This window comes from Scatophagus argus, chromosome 19, assembly GCF_020382885.2.
Source record: "Scatophagus argus isolate fScaArg1 chromosome 19, fScaArg1.pri, whole genome shotgun sequence".
NCBI lineage: Eukaryota > Metazoa > Chordata > Actinopteri > Scatophagidae > Scatophagus > Scatophagus argus.
The window spans coordinates 11,780,525-11,800,611 of NC_058511.1; the positions used below are offsets into that span (position 1 = coordinate 11,780,525).

Below are 20,087 nucleotides of genomic sequence, written 5' to 3' on the forward strand. Positions count from 1 at the left end.
AAATGAACATATCCAAATATGATGAAATGAAATATGAAATATGATGTCTTGTAACAGTTCATACCCTTACCCATAGCACCCAAAATTGCATTTCAGGATACATAAAATAATCTCAAATCTTGGTGCAAACAGGTTTTATTAACACAGTATAAATACAGATTTTAAGCTACATTATTTTATAAAACCTTAGCTCAAGATCATCATCAAAGTAATTTATATTTCTGTTCCAAGCTTGTAATCCTCATACCACTCTGAACCAAGTGTAAAGTGATAAAATATTTAATGCAAGAGCTCTGGGAGATCATGAACTGTATTTCTGAATTATGTACACCTATAGAGAACCAGTTTCTGTTTTTAAATCCCTTTGTTTCTTACAGTGTTATTTTGTTTTAACGGTCTACTTCGCTTTACATTGCTAGAGAGTATATGAAAAAGATCTAGGTAAATAACCTGTGTATTTGAGAGAAACTGGCCTCATATTAATGACATGTCACTGGATGAAAATGGTCAAGATATATCCCCAACTTGGTGTGGCAGGGTAGTGGTCACTGGGCCATTGCCATTGGGTTTGTCTTTTCCTTTCATGAAGAAAGTTAGCAGCTCTCCTTTCCCTTTCACAAATATGGGCCCTCTCCGAACAAAGCGGAACCCGTACTCCTTCAGGATGTTATAGCAGTTCTCCACCACCTGAGGAGAGAGCAGGGCATAACATTTAAAAGATGAAGAAAGTCATAAGTTCAACATGACAATGAAATAAGAACAGAGAGTGATAACAGACACTTAAGGGTGCTGTCTGTTTTTGTGTTTGTGCTACCTGGATATTTCCCATAACTCCAGTAGACTCCATTCTGCTGGCTACATTGACCGTGTTGCCCCAGATGTCATAGTGAGGTTTACGAGCACCTATCACTCCAGCCAAGACCCCCCCCTTATTCAGACCTGAATGACATCAATACGGAAACATGAGAATGTATGCTCTTGTAAATGTGCACATATACAGGCTTACACACACACTGACGTACACTCACCAATTCGGAGCATGAAGTTGTTGAAGGACTGTTTGTTAAGGTTGTTGAGGGTTACTTTCATAGCCAAAGCAAAGTCTGCCAGATCAGAGAGATGTTGCCAGTGTTCAATCAGTGACTGGTCCTCTGGCTGTGGAACAACAGTACAACATACATAGTTAACATCATCACCAAATGCAACATCAGTAAAGATAAATTATATAACAGACTGTCATACTTGTAAACAGGTATATTGGTAAGATTTAGGCTCTATGAGTATCACACCTTGCGTCTACTGTATTCATTCATGTTGCTCTCTGGAGTGAGTCCTGACGCGGCCATGTAGGTGCTTCCTATTGTCTTGATTTTAGTGATACAGCGGAACTCATCCCTGTCTAGTAACTGGAGGAGAGAGCAGACATCAGTTAGTCAAAGGGGGCTACATGCACGGAAAATGTCTGCCAATGTTCACACCATGAGAGTTGCACCATCTCAATTTGTACAACCAGTCTGTAGACAACAGTGGTGAGACTCACACTGTCAAAGTCCGAGATTATCTCATTGAGAATCCGCAGGCACTCAATGCCTCCGTTGTTAATACTCTCTTCAGTGTAGAAATCAGAAAAGTTGGGGATGGAAGCAAACATCACACCTATTTCACTGTAAGACTGGCTGTACAGCTCCTACAAATGACAAATAACATGATGTAAGTTTGCTCTGATTTTATATTGTGATATTTTTTCCCTGATAATCTTTTTCTTGAACCAAAATCTCATCACTTAAAAAATGGAATATACCACAGGACAGTGCTAATATGTTATTCTGGAAGGGACCACAAGATGGCACTCATATGCAACAAATGTCACCGTAATAAGGCGCAAGTGTCACATATGGTACCTTCAACACTCACTAATGGTGCAATTAACAAAAGGTTTATTAAGTTGCTAAATGGTAATCATGCTGTTTTACTGACATCCCTCATGTTCTTTTCTTTTTCTATAATCACTGCCCTCGAAAACACCCACATATCTAAATGATACTACAACTGGGTCCACGCTCATATGTACCTCATCTCTTTTCTTAGAGCCTAAAAAATGTTTGGCCACATGCTCCGGCAGCATGTTGGTGACTAGCGCTTCGTTCCAGCGCCTCATCTCGAACACCCTCTCCTTCTGGTCGTGCACACCGATCTTCCACAGGAACAGCTTCCTGGACTGATGCTCCAACTACACACACCACAGAATGAATGGAAGTCATAAAATATCAAAATTAAGTAAGCTATTTGGAGAAAAAAAAAACAGAATTAGAGAAATGTCATAACTACTTTGTGCTTTTACAGGAAGCTTTCCCCTGGGGGTGCCGACTTTCAAGGCTGTGGGTCAGCAAAGTGTGATACAGTGTTGGCATAAAGGAGAAATTGCTTACATGGCGGGCAAAGAAGTAGAAGCAAATCATCATGACAATGATCATCATGGTCATGAGGTACTTGGATGGCACTATGGATGTTCTGGAAACACAAAGATAGAGGAAGAAAACTGATAACACTACCATCACTTTGTGTTGCTAATTAATACATGCTAGGTTTATAACTGTATTTTATTAGCATGTGAATATACCAGAATTGTTCTCTGTTGGCTATTTTATTTATGTATGGTCAATAACATTCCATAAGAAGACACTGTTTGTTTATCTGTTTCACTCATTTCTCACCTGTATGAGGCAAACTGTATATAGTCATACAGGTCATATATATCTCTCCAGCTGTAGATGTTAACAGCTCCAGTTGCAGTGACGACAAGCACCATGAGTCCCAGTTTAATCAAGTGGCTGACCTGCACCAACATGGTGGTGGCGATGAGTGACATCACAGCCATGAAGCTGTAGTGCTTTGGATTCTCTGCACAGCCTCGGTCACTGAGTGACTCCAACATGGGGCCAGAGGTACTGTTGAAAACTCGAAGGGACGGTGGGACACAACTCAGCTGCAACACAAGAGATGAAGTGCGTGAGTGATTTTCAGTGAGCACCTGTTGTGTAGCCGAATTCATAGCTCGGACATGATTAGTGAGTTCACATCATTTCATTTGACTGGACCTTTAAAATACTTTTTTTTTTAACCAATACAATCACATACAGTTGTCTTATTGATTGTTATATAGCTATATTAAAAATACTATATATTTCTAAAGTAAATATATAAATTAAACCGCTCGACTTCCTTTTTCCAAGCATTTTTGTTCAAGTGTAACTGTCACCTCTACTTGACAGCTAGGACAGAAAAAATGTTCACTTTTACATCCTCTATTCCTGTCAGATCTTCAAGGCAGCAGTGTGTGTAACAGGTTGCTCCTGTGAGGATGTGACAAATGAGCCAACAGGCAGCGAAACAGACAACTAATGGACCCACTGGGGATATGTAGTCAGACACATAAAAGGCAGTGATGGTTTGATGAGGACAAAGTGGAAACACATGAATGGAAAGATGCAGACACAATATACTGTATGCTGTGAGAGCAACACTTGATTAAAACTAGGGTTAGGTAGGGTAGGTAAGTTATTTTAGAAGCATTTCTTGTTATATTTGAAGAATAATCAATAAATAAATTAAATAAATCAATTGCTCTGACAAAAAATAAAAAAGATCAACACTACAGCTAAAAAAATAGCAGAAAGCACTCACCCAAAGAATGTTTGTGACATTGATTTTGCTTGCGTGTATTGCGTAATTGTGGTATTTAGCATAGAGAAAACATGAGTGTCTTGGAGTCATACCATGTCGGCAATCACAGCCATGGTAAGAACAAATATGGCTGCCATTGCCCATGTGTTTCTGGCCCACCGAGTGCGATCAATCCACATTGAGAAAGCCACCAACCTCCTGGAGAACATCTGCAACAAACAAACGTCATTGTCAGCACCAAAAGACTTCACTTCTTTCACTTCATGTAAGATTCCAACAGTGTTGTGTCACAGATTTAATTTTACATATCAACATTGCCTGTGAGCAACTGAATATTTCTCTCTTTCCCAGAGTGCCTTTTTTAATTGTGCACTAGTTTTGTTGAACACCTTGAACCAAAAAAGTTTGAAAAGTGCTGTTCAAAGACAGTGTCAATGAATTCTGTTTCCCATGTCTATAAACATGGATGAGAATTTTGTTTTCTCACCCTGGGGAAGATGGCAGCCAGGGAGCACACTGTGAGGATAAGCAACAACACTTCTCCTACTACGAGAGTCACATAGTTCACAGCCAACCTAGAAGAGTATACATATCCAGTCACTTTCTCGGTCCATCTTTGTCATTTTCATATCAGGTCTGAATTGAATGCATTTTGTAAGATGTAGTGAGACAGACCAATACATGTGAACTCACAGTGGATCTATGAACACCTCCATTGCTGTAATGAAGAAGAGCACTATGATGCAGCAGCAGAAGGCTGCTCCACTTCGCTTCTCCTTCTCTGAGGAGTAGCGCTCCTCCAACTTCTCGTCAACAAAACGCAATGACACAGTGTTGATCTTATGATCCTTCATTCTGTGAGAGATATGGCAATGGGAAAAAGTTTTTAAGGTGAACAGGTATACTTGCAACGGCAACATATAACCTCACAGCTTTGTTTGTTTGTTTGTTTTTCCATTTGTCTCATTGTCTTACATTTGCTGAGTTTCTCTGTCCAGCAGCTCCTGCTGCAGCCGTGTGTTGATCACATGTTCCTCAACCATCTTGCTCCTCTAATCACAGTCAGCAGAACAAGAGAGATCAGACAGGAAAGATTATTAACTGGCTGAAAAAGGATTTTCAAAGAGCGTACGTGCTTTTAATGGAACTGAAGATTGTGTGTGTTTCTATGCATGGCTATCAGTGTACCATTTACACATGTGTACTGATAAGAAGACCTGGGTCTGTGTTCCAAAAGTTTACTTTGGACCCAGGTTTATGGTTGACAGTGAATAAAGACATTTATCATAATTCACCTCTGGTTTAGACTCAGTGGGCGTGGACTGGGGTGAGGCCACGTTGCCATTTGTTGCAGTAGTGTTGATCAACTGGTTTGAATTTCTGTTCGACAACGTGCCCTGTTTCTGAGGGAAGGGAAGCAGGAAAAACATCTTCATGTGACCTGAATAAAAACTTAAGTATGACAGGAAGTACTTTTATTTAATGCAGTGTTTGAAAACCATTCATTTCAAATACTACTATATTAAATTACTAAATTAAAATACTAAGCAAAATCTAGGTTTAATTAGCTACTAAACATGTTGCCTGAAAGAAAAAATGCTTTAGAAAATAAAACAAAAATTGCATAGAAAGACACAAGTCACTCACATTTCCACTGAGCACATTTGCCACGTGTTTAGGTGCTAGAACCAAGTACGTGTTAATGCCTTTCTCCAGCAGGTACTCGCACCTCTCTCCACCATCGCCTGGCTCCAGTTCAAATTCTCCATGTAGACTGTCCTTTGTGGTCTGGGAAATGTGCACTCTCCTGGGTAGGACATAACCTCTTGAAATAAAATGCATGAGAGAATTTGACTGCTCACTATGAAATGAAGTATCACTCTCATACCCAGGAATCCCTCCAGACTCCATCTTATTGGCTACAGTGACATCTGTGGACCAAACGTCAAACTGCCACCTCTTCTGGCCAAGCACTCCTCCCAGCACTGTGCCTGTATGAACGCCCACACGCATGTCCACTTCGGTTTTAGTCTTCTCTCGCACATACCTGAGAAAGAGGGAAACATTTCTGCTGTCATTCTGTGACAAGAAGTCCGCAGTTCCTCACCCTCATCCTGTCTTTTATGTCTCCTTAGCTTTTTCCGCAGTCAGAACATACAATTTCAAAAGTCAGGCCCACCTTCTTCCTCTTATGACTATTCATATTACTCACCTTATACACAATATATACAAATAAATACCTCTACATTGTCACTGGCTCATCTTTAGGTGTGTTCATGTCTTGGATTTGTCTCACAGTTTGTGAAGGTAAAACCACTACTTACGAGATGGCTTCTACCATCGCTAGACCCATCATTATGGAGCAGGCGGCATGGTCCTCTCTGAAGTCAGGAAGACCACAAATGCAATAGTAGCAGTCTCCGAGGATCTTAATCCTCAGCTGGTGATATTCCTGCAAGATTCGATGAAGTGTAGCAAAGTAAAACATTATCTAGATATCTAGAAAAAAAGACATACATGAAAAGAAACATGATGATACAACATGATACATCATTAACTCCAGCCAACAACATGCTGAACAGTACGTTTGAGCCATGCTCTGAGCTATTTGATAGAGGAAAAGATAAACAATAACACAGACTCACTGCTGCCAGTTTATCGAAGCGCGCAAACAGTTCATTAAGCAGCTTTACGAGCTCCTGGGCACTACAGGCTGAGGACAGCTGGGTGAAGCCCACTATGTCAGCAAACAGGATACTGGAACAGAAGTGACAAGGTTGCAATGTAACATTTAATGAGCTGTAAAAAGCTCTGAGGAACGAAGATCAACACGACTATTAGGAGTTTAGAAAATTGCTCCCAGAAACTGCTGATTGCGTGATCCTGACCTGACGTTTTCATGGCGGTACATGTACATGGTGTTGAACTGCTGCTGTTGGACCTCTTGCTGATTGGCCTGGTTCTTCATGCCCTGTAGCATCTCATCAGCAATGTGTTTGGGCAGGATAGACAGTAGTAGTTCCTCCTACAGGGAGACATAGTTGAAGGAAAGTTAATTTTGTCATGTTCAGTAACTAAAAGAATAAACAGTCCCTATGTGAATGTGTGTGTACATATGCATGACAGATGTGTTCTGGTTGGCCTGTTTTAGCTGTCTTCTAGCAAAATCCCCACTGAAAAGGCACTCTGGGAAATATCTGTTTATGTTTCTCCATCCCTTCTTCAATTAATAAAAGCAAGGCTGGAGACAGTTAACATCACATTATCTTTGACTTCAGTAAATTAAAGCTATGGATTATCATGAACTCTCAAATACAACATAAGAAATAAATAACAGCAAATCATTGTTAATTTATTGACAGTTTGATTGCACGCAAAATGAATTACATCCAAATGGTTTCTTCAGTCTTTTATTATATTATATTTATTTTTAATAGAAAAATTAAGACAGTTAACTAAACAAATGGACTATAAAATACATTCACATTGTAGAAAAGGAGCAGCTATAAAAGGGAATACGGTAGAAAAAGCAGTAGAAAAGGAGATTAACTGGTAACCTATGAATAAGACAAAAGATTAGTAAACTAAGAGCAGTAAAGGTGCTAATAAAACACAATTAAAAAAAATGAATATCCCCAAACCATTTTGGCAAATGTATTGTTGTCCCAGAGCTTAGTGTGACCATGCTGGGTCAGGTCCCCAGTGGTGGCTTCACTAGTGAAAACAACAGTCTCGCTAATCAACCTGTTGGCCCTGAGCTGAACAAAACACATTGTAATTAGGCAGCACAGGGTGTTCTACCTCACAGGTGTGTCTGTATATGTTTATGTGTGTGTTTGCCCCAAATAAAAAAATGTGTTATCTCATTAAGCAAAGTATTTGTGTGATTGTGTTTGCTTGTTTGTGTGTGTGTGTGTAAGCGCACGTTCCTCATACCTGCTGTGTGCTTTGTTCCTCCAGTGTGAGTTTGACTTCTAGTGACTGACGAGCCTCCAAAAAAGCTGTTCTGTACTTCCTGTCAGCCATGTAGTATGACATCATACCCACCGTGGCTGCGCACAGGTACAGCATCACATTGGCTAGGAGCTGAAGAGAAGGGGAGAAGATGTGTTCGTACTGTGTCTAAGTGTGTGTGGTGGTTTGTTTCCACTTTGTAGCCAAGTTGTAGCCAAGTGTTCATGTGCAGGATCAGTCAATATGTGGTAGGCCCTTGAAACTCTCAGACCTCACAAGTGACTGAGGTGAACATGAAGCATTTCACCAAATCACTGTAGTTTAGAGATGAATGAGCTGGATTCAGAGGCTGTACTGTGTTTTTCTTGACCAACATTTTTAGCAACAGATTTAAAAGAAGCAAGACAATTTTCTGAGGAAGACGGCACATTTTACAGGCAAGACTTGGGGACATCATAGAACATCATCGCATGCCACATAACATACAGTTGATGGCACAAAAAGCCTCATGTGACATGCACTTTGCTACTGAATGCCGGTGCCACAGAGTTGGGGCAATTAAATTGGAATAATTACAGTATCATTAACCAATTAATTTAGTTATTGTGACCACTTTTACTTTCATGATATTGCTGTCTTAATTTTGTTGCCCTATGACATGGCTATGTGTGAATTTTGCAAGAAACACGTTTTGATCACTGACTGCATGTTTTGGTCACATCACAATTGCATCACAATTGAACTCTGACATGAGGAACCACCTGTCTTTCTGACCTCCCACTAAAACAGTGGTCCCCAACATGTTTGACTTGTGACCACTACTCTAAACTAACCCTGCTCTCCCTTGCACACCCGGTGCTCTCCTCACCTTTCTGACCATCTCTCACACCTTTGGCCTCTTTCATATATTAGCCTACAAGTAGTTAACAGTTTACTGAGGGCAATATTTACCTGTCTCACCAGCATGGGCCCCTGTACGTTATCCTCAAACCTTTGAGCCACAGTCACCCCCAGAACAAGAGTGTGTATCCCACAGCAGAGAGCCGTGAGCAGGAGCAGCGGCACAAGGTTCAGTGGGAGTGTTAGAAAGCTGGAGAAACTAAAAAAGGCCTGCCAGCCCACTGCGTCGCTGGCCTGGGGAAAACGCTCGTAGTTCAGACCCATGTAACATAAAACGTGGACGGTGACCATCAGCCACAGTATGTACGGTACTGCGCCGCGTGAGACTGGCGATGATGGGAGCTTCTGGAGCCAGCACAGCACGTAGAGCACAATGTCCGCAGCCAGCCCCACAGCTGCGACCACCACCATCGCCAGCTTGTCCTCAGTGTACACCACCGCGCACATGATGATGATGAAACTGTTGAAAAGAGCAGCAAAGATCACCAACACGAGCAGGTTCTCTTCTCTCTGTCGGCGGAAGTAGTTCTGGTAAAGCCTCTCCAGTGACTCTGGCGTGAAAGTGAGGCGCACGGAGCGCGGAAGGCACCAGCAACAGCTCGACTGGAGCACGGTCACCTCGCGCGTCCGAGCCGCTCCATGACTGGAGTCACTGGGAATCTGCGCTGAGTACTCCACTGAGTACTCTGCAGACTGCTCCGTGTCTCTTGTGTGGACCCGGTTCAGAGACATATTGGCTTCATGGAGATTAAACTTCTCTAATACTGTCGTGCAACATCATTCCTGAAGAGCGCAGAATGCAAACATCCGTAAAAAGGAGTTGGTGCGTCCCACCGCTACTTTTGGAGAGAGCAGTCAAGCTTGTAATTTTGCGCAAAAATCCATCCATCTCAGTCAAAAATATTCCAGCACAGAAAATAATTGTATCCCAGAATGCCATGTAACAAATAAAAGCCGTTTCAAGGACTAGTTTCACCATAGAGTGTATCCACAGTGAAACCTCGTTTATCTTTAGAAAATATCGCCATATTTTTTCATTTTATGGTGCCATTAAATTCCTTAAAAGTACATTAGCTTCTGAGGTCCTCATTGGCGTGGAGGTGCTGCTCTGTCCCCAGGCTGTTTAAGTGGAAAAACTTCTTGCAGCCCCTTTTTCCTTGTTGTTGAGGTCCTCTGTGATGCCAACAAAACCCTCAAGCACCGGTGGACATTCATTTGCATGCAATTTATCATCCTTTTAGAGACGGTCAGTATAAATAGGCAGAAGACCATCGTGTGTTGATGTATAAATCCATATTCCTCACGGTAAGATCTGGACGTAAGATGCTCTTCAGCCTTCAGATATTATTCTTTGTTTCTCTCTCCTCCCACCTCTCCCCTCCTTTTTCTAAACAGCAAGCCCTCTGTTACTGTTGCTAAGATGAAACCAAAGTAACTGCCAGCTGAACTTGTAATCATGTCATGGGAAATGATACCAGTGAGGTGTCAAGAGGTGAGGGAAAGGAATCATTAAAGCTACTCCACAAAACGTCAAACAGCTGACTATTTATCTGATCCTCTAATTTTTTTTTACAGTAATTAGAGCTACATTTTTTCAGAGCAATAAGATGTCAATATTTGAGTAAATACTCAAACCCAGCCTTAGTTAAAATTCATCATCCATTTTATTCAACACTTTGAGGCACGATTGTCAGGTTTTATCAATAAGCAAATTATTTAAAAGGCAAAACATACGCACACACTGGCATTGATACTTTTAAGTTCATGTAGATTTACAGATTTACACACACACACACACAAATGTACAGAAAATGTCTCTCTCTATACTGTTTATCCTGCTGTTCCATCTAAAATCAATCACCTCTGTGTGCCCTTATTGTTGGTGGTGATTTTCCTATCATCCCACTAAGAGTACTTCCCAAAGCCAGCACTATAGCCACCAGAACTCCCACAGTCCCCAGTCTCCCCAGAGCTGCAGTAGCCAATGTCGCAGCACCAAGTGCCCCAGCTCCGATAGGGGCTGCTGCTGCGGTGACTGTCTCCATGCCAATTCCTATAATTAGCTGTGGCCCCGTGAGAAGGCCCCTTTGTAGATTCACCTGAGTGTGGAACGGGCTATTTGGTGCACCTAGAACAAATGCCCCTATTGCAACAAGGGTGATTGTTATAAGTTCAGTTGTTGTCAGCAGAGTTTCTTTCAGTGCCACACCTCGCATTGCCAACAAGGCACCAACAGCAACTGAACTTAAAGCTGCAAGAGTTGAATTTCTAGACCCAAACCTTTGTTTGGCTGCAACACTTGCGGCTCCGAGTGAGAACCCCGCGGCTGTAGCTGCTCCTAATGTTCCCCCCAGGCTGCTCCGGACCCCAAGAGAAGAGCTCAATTGCAGAATGACTCTCAGGGCTACTGATGATATTATAGCAGCTCCCACAGCCACCATTCCAGTCATGTCTGGCCCCAGCCCGACCACAGCCACTGTTCCCAGGCCAGCTCCTAGCAGCCCTGCAGACAGAAACGCCACCCAGAGGACCGACTGCAGCATCAAAACTACCTCTGCTTCAGACCCTTCTCGTGCTTCACCTGCCCCTAAACCTACTGAAAATCCCATTATCCCTACAAAGACAGAATAGAAGAATATCCTCTCCAAAAGTCGACACCTTGTTTTTGGCCTTGGTGTCATCCTCTCTGTCAGAGCCTTTCGGAGGGCACAAAGCACAGAGATGGTCAGTCCCATAACGAAGAGTCCAACAGTGACACCCATTCTTCCATATACGACACTGAGGTAGAGGGTGGTGAAGATGATTAATAGAGCTGTGGTCATGTCGTTAATATTAGTAGAGTATGAGTAGACTGTAAGGACCAGAATCCCTTGGGCTGAAATGTAGATCCATGGTGGAAGGATGCCCACTAACACACCAGTAGTGACAGCACCCACCACAACAGAAGCTCCGGTTGTGGCCTCAAGTAACCACAGCAGCCTCACTCCAGATTTGGTCCACAGCTTCAACACCATTGCACCAAGGAGGAATCCACTTCCCAGAGAAATGAGGACTGAGGTGAAAACAAGGCATGCCGCCACAACCCCAACACCTGTAGAACCAGCTCGTCCAGCAGCCAGAGTCACAGCAGTTAGCAAGACGCCATCTTGAGTCAGTGTGGGCTCAACCGCAAATAAGGCAGCTTCTCCAAATGCAAACCCCGCTGCTGCACTTTGTAGGATTGTCTTCAATGCACCACCAACACCTGTGAGAGGTGTAAAGACATGACAGTGAGTTTATTAAACATATTCTCTACCATTGGTTGAAAGATAATTCGCTTACATTCACTTAAATATAGCAATTAAAGTGGTACTCAGTCCGTGAATTGTTATGTTGTAAAATGCCCACTGTGGATCTGATGTCTGAGACAAGAGAGATGAGAGAGGGTTAGCTTGGTTTGGGCTAATATTCTCAAAATATTTTTGGTTATTTTATGTCTTTGTTTTAATAAAGGACTTTACTTGTAATGGATTACTTTTATATTGTGGTAATGGTACTTTTACTTGGATATGAATACATCTTCCACCACTTGTTCACACAGTTTGTTCTCCATGTGAACTACGAACTACGCCTGTCGCTTTAAGAGAAAAGTGAAACCGCATGAATTGATCTACGCTGAAACTCAAACCCAGGAAGTCTGTCTCAGCTGTAAAAGAACAACAAACAATTCAGCAGACTGTCTCTACCTACAGAGTCGTGCCAGTGCAGCTAATTCTCTGGAAAAATAATTCCAGTCTGTGCTTTGGTTAAATTTAGCTATCATAGCTTCAGCTCAGTCTGTGCAGCATTTGGATCCTGTTCATATATAAACTCTGATCCTTCCTTCTATCTGCAGCCTCATGAACATCTGATATAGTGTTAAAAATGTCAAGTTTAGCTACGTGTGACAATGTTTTTGCATTGCATTTTTGCAGTCAACTTACCCAGGCTTGTTTCTGCCATGGTTCCCTGTGTACCGAGTTCATAGGCTCCACCTTTTCCTGTTTGATGTCACTTTAACCCACCCACAGAGGGAAGAACCAACCACAGCAACCATTGTTATCAGAGTGCCAGTGTGACAGCCTACCATTGACCTGTGGTGTAATGTTATATACTGTATACAGTGAAATTTTGGACTGATGTCACTGATGCTATGCATAATCATTTATGTAATTCCATCTATAACTAACACAATGACAGAATGTATGACTGTGGGGTCAATTGTTTCACAAACTCTGGTCCCTGGGACAAAATCTTTTCAAACGAGAGACCGTATTATAATTTGTGTCTGAAAAAATAAACTCAGATTGAAGTATGACTATATTCAAACCATAAAATAATTTGACTTTTCTAGTCATAGTGCACCCCCCGCTGGACGCTACTGGACCCTGCTACATGCTGGATGTTTGAGTTGCTTTCTGATCAGACAGAAAACACACAGAGCCATGGAGAACTCAGCACCTCAGGCTATGCTATGAGTGTCATTTTTCAGACATTAACATTTCATAGAACATTTTTTAGAGTTTATCATAGTTGTTGCTTTATTTGATTTAATTCTTTCCATTGCCACATCATTTTATAGCCTTAAAAGCCTGTTTGTTTAAGAAATAACTGAGTTGCTGTGTCTAAGATTCTGTGAATTCTTTTCTTCACATGTAAAGATAATAAATAATTTTCACTTTCAATCAGGTAGCTGTTTGCTCCAACTAAATGATTAGACATTTGACTGTTTTCAAAATGTCTGTTTATATATAGAGCAGGACCTGTGCTACATGACCCATCAATGAACACACCCATCAGTCAAACTCCTCATATCTCAATAAATCGACCAACAATATTAACCACACATGGCTGATTAATATCAGTGGTTTAAGTGTCAGCTGAACACTGTACATTATAAGTTCCTGACACTCCTGCTATGATTACCAAAGGGACCTTACCCATAAAACAGGCAGATGAAAGTTTATAAACTGGAATTAATGATTAGTAAATAATTTGTTATTGCTTTATAGATCACTTGTGATAAGAGTGTTTGCGTGCAAGGTTGTGTAAACTCCTGCCCTACTTGTATTCTTAACAACGTGCGCAGAGCACGGCTTTTACCACCGCAGATTTGATGGATTATTGTTGAACCCTTTCTGAATAGTTTACAAAGTACAATTACGAAGTACAAAGTAATTATTTTAACCATTCAAAAAGCATAAAGCTTAACCCTCCATAAATGTTTCCTTAGCGGAAATCGCAATTCATATTTTAATGCTTCCGGTTCTGTGGTCAGCTGACTGACTCTAATATGTCACGTGACTTGCGCTTCTTTTCCTTGAAGCAGTTCGATTCGGGTTTTTCCAGTCGATCACTGAAGTGTTCGGCATTTATTTAAAGGTCTGAATATAAGAGCGGAGATTCTAAACTGAGGAGACTTGAACCTCCATCTTCCTCTCGCCAACAGAGAGCCGGTCACTGAATTCCGGTAAGTTAGCTTATCTTTTCACAAAGATTCATTTCAAGACTTCATTTGAATGTTTGCCAGTCAACATGGGATGTGAAACCGTTTATAAATCTATGTTTAAACCCCCCTTTTATTTTTCTTTTAGTATACAGTTAATTTCTTTGTAAACAAATGGAGCAGGTGATAGGTAGTGCTTTGGTTTACGGTAATGCATGTCAACTTGTACCGTATATTCCATATGATAAGAAGTCCTCTGTAAGAAATGCCAGGATTTTGATTTAGTTTGCTGACAGTGCTGGAAGAAGTCATATGACAGATTGTTGTTGCTTTCAGTAGCAGTCACGCCCAGTCAGGTGAGACTCAGGAGGTGTATATGTGTGAGAGGTGTGAGAGATGCCCGTCATGCAGAATATATAACGACATCCTTCACAGGGCGGCTGTGATCCCTGTGCACTTCAGGAACACCTGAACCTTTATGTGTTTCTGCATACAGTGCTGACATCTGATTCTACGTTCAGGTATTCCCTCTGCAGGAATGCATTTGGCAGCGCTTCTGTTGGGCTCTGCGCTCGCTGTGGCTACCTTCGCCCTCGACAATGGAGTGATGAGGACCCCTCCTATGGGCTGGTTGGCATGGGAACGATTCCGCTGTGACATTGACTGTGAACACGACCCCAAGAACTGCATCAGGCAAGCCAACATAATACGAGTATTACACTTTTCTTTAAAAACAGCTGCTATTGTCTATGTTTTTCTAATCAAGATATTAATTATTGCTAGGATATTATACAGGGTAAATTCCATTGAAGCAGTAGTCTGGTGCTCCTGAAGAACAAACCCCTCTAAACTGGCCCTTCAGTGTTACAACTTTTAAAAATAAAATAAATATAAAAAACAACAACAATATTTAAGTTTTCCAATTCAGGTTCTGAAGCAGGATTGCATACTTTGAGATGTGATTTTTAGATGTGCAAATGAAGGAATGAAGAACAGTTCATGAGCGACACAGTTACATTGTTACATTGCTCTCCGTGCTGGTATCACTGAATGCCACAATGACTGCAGCAACTGATAGTTCTATTACAATTCTATTACAATAATGTATCAAATGATGATGTGAAAACAGTGTAAAAGGAATAAAAAGATATAAAAGAATAAATGTTAGGCTCGTTCATCCGGTGGCGTAAAACATGATTAAAAAAAGAATGATTATGTTGTACTGAGGATTTTTTTCAACTGCACCCAATTCACCCCAGAAAATCTTGCAGGTTTAAATATTTGTCTATCAGAAGCATTGGCTCTTTAATAAAACTTCTCATGAGACATTTCCGTCTTTGTTCCAGTGAGAATCTGTTCATCGACATGGCAGACAGACTCTCAGAGGATGGCTGGAGGGAACTTGGATACGTCTATGTGAACATAGACGACTGCTGGGCTTCCATGGAGAGAGACGAGAAGGGACGACTGCAGCCTGACCCTAAAAGGTAATGGTAGTGTGTATACCGAATGCTCACAGACACGACACACACCCACACACAGAGAGACAGGGTAAACACTCATTCGTTACTTATAAGCGTCTAAGTCAATAAAACTCAAACAAGGTGATAGCAGCGTGACAGTCATGTAGTCATATGATAACCAGAAAACACAACACAACACTTCACTGTTGTGCAGCATCAGCATAAGTAAAATCTGATTTAGAGCTTCACTGTTTGAGTACAGTAGTGTAACTATTCAGTTCTTTGTAAGATTTTTATATGTTGTAGTACCTTTACAGTGCCTTGATTTAATAAATTGGATGAGAAGTTTCTCTGCTGCGTATTGCATTTAGGTAAAACAAAAGTAGAACAAACAGAACAACTACAGGTGATGGAACATTGTTTGATTTATCATTCACTGAGCTGGAAACCTTGTATTGTTTGTTATAATTGTAGCACCTGTGCGCTTGCACTTTTTTTTCCACACTCTTCCTCAGGTTCCCAGGAGGCATCCCTAAACTGGCACGCTACATGCACGATAGGGGTCTCAAGCTGGGGATCTACGGGGACATGGGCACACACACCTGTGGGGGCTACCCTGGCACCCCACTGGACAAGATCACAATAGACGCTCAGACCTTCGCAGACTGGGGGGTGGATATGCTAAAATATGACGGGTGCTACTCCAGTGCCACAGAGCAAGAGCAGGGTAAGAACAGGAGAAGTGACTTTTACATTGTGGGTATTGTGATCTTGTTGACTTGATCGTCTTTGTTCCTCACTTGGACAGGTTACCCTCTCATGTCAAAGGCTTTAAATGCTACGGGCCGGCCCATTGGCTACTCTTGCAGTTGGCCCGCCTACCAGGGTGGCCTCCCACCAAAGGTATAATCACGATGTCGTAAAGTTTATATTGTCCACCTGAAGAGTGGAAGAATTATGTTCTAATACTTTAAATAAGTCTAGATTTTTACTTTTTCAACATGTGACACTGATTTTTCAGGTAAACTACACTCAGCTGAGTAATATCTGCAACCTGTGGCGTAATTACGGTGACATCCAAGACTCTTGGGACAGTGTCCTGAAAATTATTGACTGGTTCTTTGAACACCAGGATGTCCTGATAACTGCGGCAGGACCTGGAAGTTGGAACGACCCTGACATGGTCAGTTTCCTTGACATATTTAACGACACATCATATGTTCATGTATTATTAAGTCAAGCGATAAAAGTATGATTCATACATTTACTGGCGACTAAACTGAGCTAGACTTAACGTTTTATGAGAGGGCTGTCAAGTAAGTACTATAACTCATTTTGATGCCTAAAACACAGAAAATACAGACTTCATTTGTTGAACTACCTCCTGATTTGAAAATGCCATGTAATCTTTCTTAATTGTGTGATTTTTATCGTCCACAGCTGATCATTGGCAACTTTGGCCTCAGCATGGATCAGTCTCGCACTCAGATGGCTCTGTGGGCAATTATGGCTGCTCCTCTTTTCATGTCCAATGACCTGCGCACCATCAGCAGCGGGGCCCGCAGCATCCTGCAGAACAAGATGGCCATCAGCATCAACCAGGACCCCTTGGGCATCCAGGGAAGACGTATTGTTAAGGTAACACATTTTCATGGATCTTGGAACTTCTTGCTCCTCTGTTGTTTACATATGCAGGTCTTCTAGTGTTAATTTCATTGACAAATGCCAGTAGATTTTGTCATAGTTGTTGTTCTCACGCATCAGTTTTGATTCAGTTATTATCTCGGTTTTGTCTGTAAAAAGAGGTCGTTGACAAAAACTACGCTGTTTTCAGATGAAATCGAGACAATAAGTGAATAAAAACTAATGCATGAGGACAAAAACTAAATCTATTGACATTTTCCTCAACAAATGAAACCGAGATGAAAATGATTGGCAGAGACTTGGAAAATTATTCATTAATAAACTTAACACTGGTCTCTCTTTGTGTGATTGTTGTCCATTAATTTCTTTTAGGAGAAGAGTGGCATTGAAGTGTTCTGGCGCCCCCTATCAAAAAATGCCAGTGCACTGGTATTCTTCAGTCGCCGTAATGACATGCCCTACCGCTACCAGACATCCCTCAAGAAACTCAACTACATCATGGGTAGCTACAAGGTATGTCTTTCAACAGGCATTCATCTGTGTACACCGGCCACCTGTCTGGCTGAAATGATACAGCCCACCAGAACGCACCAGAACGCTATTGATTCACACCTTCTTTTCAAGCCATGTGAAGCTCACTAAAAAAGCGTAATCTGGTAACCTGCATGCTGGTTGTATTATTGATTACAACTGTTTCCCGTTCTCCTGCCTCTCTTTGCTTAAATAAATTAGTATCTTAAATAGCTGTGATCTGAGTTGATTTGTTACACTTATACTAAAGTACTGATCCACTGGACACACACACAGGTAATCGTACCTGTTTTATTTTCCGGTTTGCTTATTTAATATACATGAATACGGCAGGAGAATTGCTCAGTTTCTATCCTTTACTCTCCCTCAGGTCTTTGATGTCTTCACTGAAAAGACCATGGTGCTGAAAGACTTCACTGATTTTGTGGTGTCGGTGAACCCCACGGGTGTGGTCATGTGGTATGTCTCTGCACCTGCCAAACTGAGCCTCCATCAGTTCTATAAAAATGGTAAACTCCGGGTGTCGGCCTACGATGATGATGAAAACACTATTCCTCGTGTCTTCCTCTGACCTCTCACTGGCTGAACGTCCCAGCACCGGCTCTTCACAAAGTGTTTACTTACAAAACCTCACATCATGTGCTCAATGGATTTTACTGAACCAGTGCCTTTGAATCTTCCTAAATTAAAAGCATACTATAATGTCTACTCTGCTATCTCTTCTAGGTAATTAAATCACTGCAAGCTCAGGGACAGACATTTTGTCACAGCTCTGAAATTCTTCTCTCAAATTCTGCACTTGTGGCATCATTATTGAGCACGTTTGGAAAAAAAAGCAATGATTTTTGGTTTCACATGTGAAGTGTTTTTGTACTTCATAGCTCATGGAAGCTGATGGATTGTACTCTCTCAGCTGATATCACAACATAAAGCATCATCACTATCAGCACTGGCTTAGACGTCTGCACTGCTTTTATTTAACCTTTTTTTTTTGGAACTCAGTATAAAGAAATAGAACAGTCTTAAAAGCATAATATGCAGGAGCTTCCTTGAAACATAATGCGTAGACTCATTAAAACTAATCCCTCTCAGTCAACACTTGTGACCCTTTAGTCCATATCTGCAAAGACTCAGAGGTGTGTTTTTTATTTTCGTCATTATTCCTGTACTTCAACAATAGAGAAATCGGGAGAAATAAAGTTAAATGTTGAGTCTCATTCCCAGGAGGTCAAATACTGATGTTTTGGGTTGGTGGCGATTTGATGACCTGTGAGTGAGACTCAACAATCAACAGACTCTCTGACATACAGCAGCTGACAACTGCTGTGTGATACGCCTTTAAGTTGGCCCAAAAAGCACAAGGAAGGATGAGAAAGGGTTCTGTTGTGCTTTTTTCCCCTGAATTTTTAAATTTAAATAGTGCTTTGTCAGTTCTTCTTTTCTTTTAAGATCCAGATGTTTGCTCAGGATCATTATTATGAATGTGTGTTTAAGAATATAAGGTTTTTATAAGAAATTACTGAGTGAATGTTTCTTTTTTTGTCTTTGCATAAATAAATAATTTCAGTTTCACATTTTTCATGTTTTAGTTTGTTTTTTACCCAATAACACTGAAGGCTCCCACTGAGTCTATTTCAGATACAGTTGATGCCTCCACAGTTCACAAAAACATGAATGTGCTACAATTTCAGGAGGATTTTTGCATTATTGTCAGTTTATTAGCATGTGACTGACGTGGTTCCACTTCCTCTGCTTTTCAGGTTCATATTTTCCTTAAATGGCAATATGTTGTTATTCATTTTCAGCTTTCACTTCCCACTTGATTTATAAATCTCACCTTATGGTGGTTTCATGTTTTAGTTTCGTATCAAGCTCACCAGTACTACGATCATATGTATTTTTCAGGCAAAGATACATGATTTTGTACAGTGTGGGTAGAAACTTAACTCACAGATTAGTTTATATAATGTGCAGAGCGAGGAAAACATTATTTGGCCAACATGAACACAGGCACACATCCATATTGAACCAGTAGAGGTCAGCACTGCTCCTCAGGCTGTATGGCATTTCAGCCACATCCACCGCCAAAAAAATACACCTGCTGACGAGCACAAGGACAGTCAGCCCATTTGGCTCAGTCTTTTATCTCTTTGTTGTGATTTTCTCTTGTCTGGCATCACCTTATCCCATTTCCATAGAAGCACAACAATAATATACTTATATATATATATATACTTATATATATACTATACTACTTTATTTCATTCTTCAGTCCTCTAATCTCCTGTCCTTTGTTCATCATCTATTAATTCTTCATTATGTTCATTGGCTTCTCATATTCATTCCTCTTTTCTCACCTCCTCCTCCTTGTCTTATTCCACTAAATACTGTGCATTGTGTCACCTCTGACCTTGGCCTTAAAGCCCAGTGTTTGGACACAGCCTCAA

The 20,087-nt window shown here is 41.2% G+C and overlaps 2 protein-coding genes across 7 annotated transcripts; one reads left to right on the forward strand and one right to left on the reverse strand.

Moving 5' to 3' along the window:
• Positions 1–117: 117 nt before the first annotated feature.
• Positions 118–13,773, reverse strand: LOC124050537 (adenylate cyclase type 3-like). Of its 4 annotated transcripts, XM_046373200.1 has the most exons (22): positions 13,622–13,773; positions 12,501–12,570; positions 8,590–11,782; positions 7,621–7,770; positions 6,573–6,709; positions 6,330–6,441; positions 6,009–6,136; positions 5,573–5,731; positions 5,332–5,491; positions 4,980–5,087; positions 4,660–4,736; positions 4,378–4,539; positions 4,172–4,259; positions 3,777–3,893; positions 2,715–2,986; positions 2,430–2,511; positions 2,072–2,230; positions 1,541–1,687; positions 1,290–1,406; positions 1,029–1,155; positions 815–939; positions 118–687 (listed from the first exon to the last, which is right to left on the reverse strand). In XM_046373200.1, exons 3-22 carry the CDS (start codon positions 9,268–9,270, stop codon positions 508–510), a joined length of 3,288 nt encoding a protein of 1,095 aa, XP_046229156.1. In that variant the 5' UTR covers positions 9,271–11,782; positions 12,501–12,570; positions 13,622–13,773; the 3' UTR covers positions 118–507. The 4 variants fall into 4 exon arrangements, with proteins under 4 accessions (XP_046229156.1, XP_046229155.1, XP_046229157.1 ...); XM_046373199.1 differs by lacking the exon at positions 13,622–13,773 and having other exon boundaries at positions 12,501–12,593; XM_046373201.1 differs by lacking the exons at positions 12,501–12,570; positions 13,622–13,773 and adding an exon at positions 11,860–12,150.
• Positions 13,774–13,867: 94 nt separating this feature from the next.
• LOC124050538 (alpha-N-acetylgalactosaminidase-like) lies at positions 13,868–19,217 on the forward strand. 3 transcript variants are annotated; one of them, XM_046373205.1, is made up of 9 exons: positions 13,868–14,026; positions 14,438–14,695; positions 15,349–15,489; positions 15,981–16,192; positions 16,274–16,368; positions 16,487–16,648; positions 16,906–17,103; positions 17,482–17,622; positions 18,011–19,217. In XM_046373205.1, exons 2-9 carry the CDS (start codon positions 14,541–14,543, stop codon positions 18,209–18,211), a joined length of 1,305 nt encoding a protein of 434 aa, XP_046229161.1. In that variant the 5' UTR covers positions 13,868–14,026; positions 14,438–14,540; the 3' UTR covers positions 18,212–19,217. The 3 variants fall into 3 exon arrangements, with proteins under 3 accessions (XP_046229161.1, XP_046229160.1, XP_046229159.1); XM_046373204.1 differs by having other exon boundaries at positions 14,524–14,695; XM_046373203.1 differs by having other exon boundaries at positions 14,539–14,695.
• The last annotated feature ends 870 nt before the right edge of the window (positions 19,218–20,087 follow it).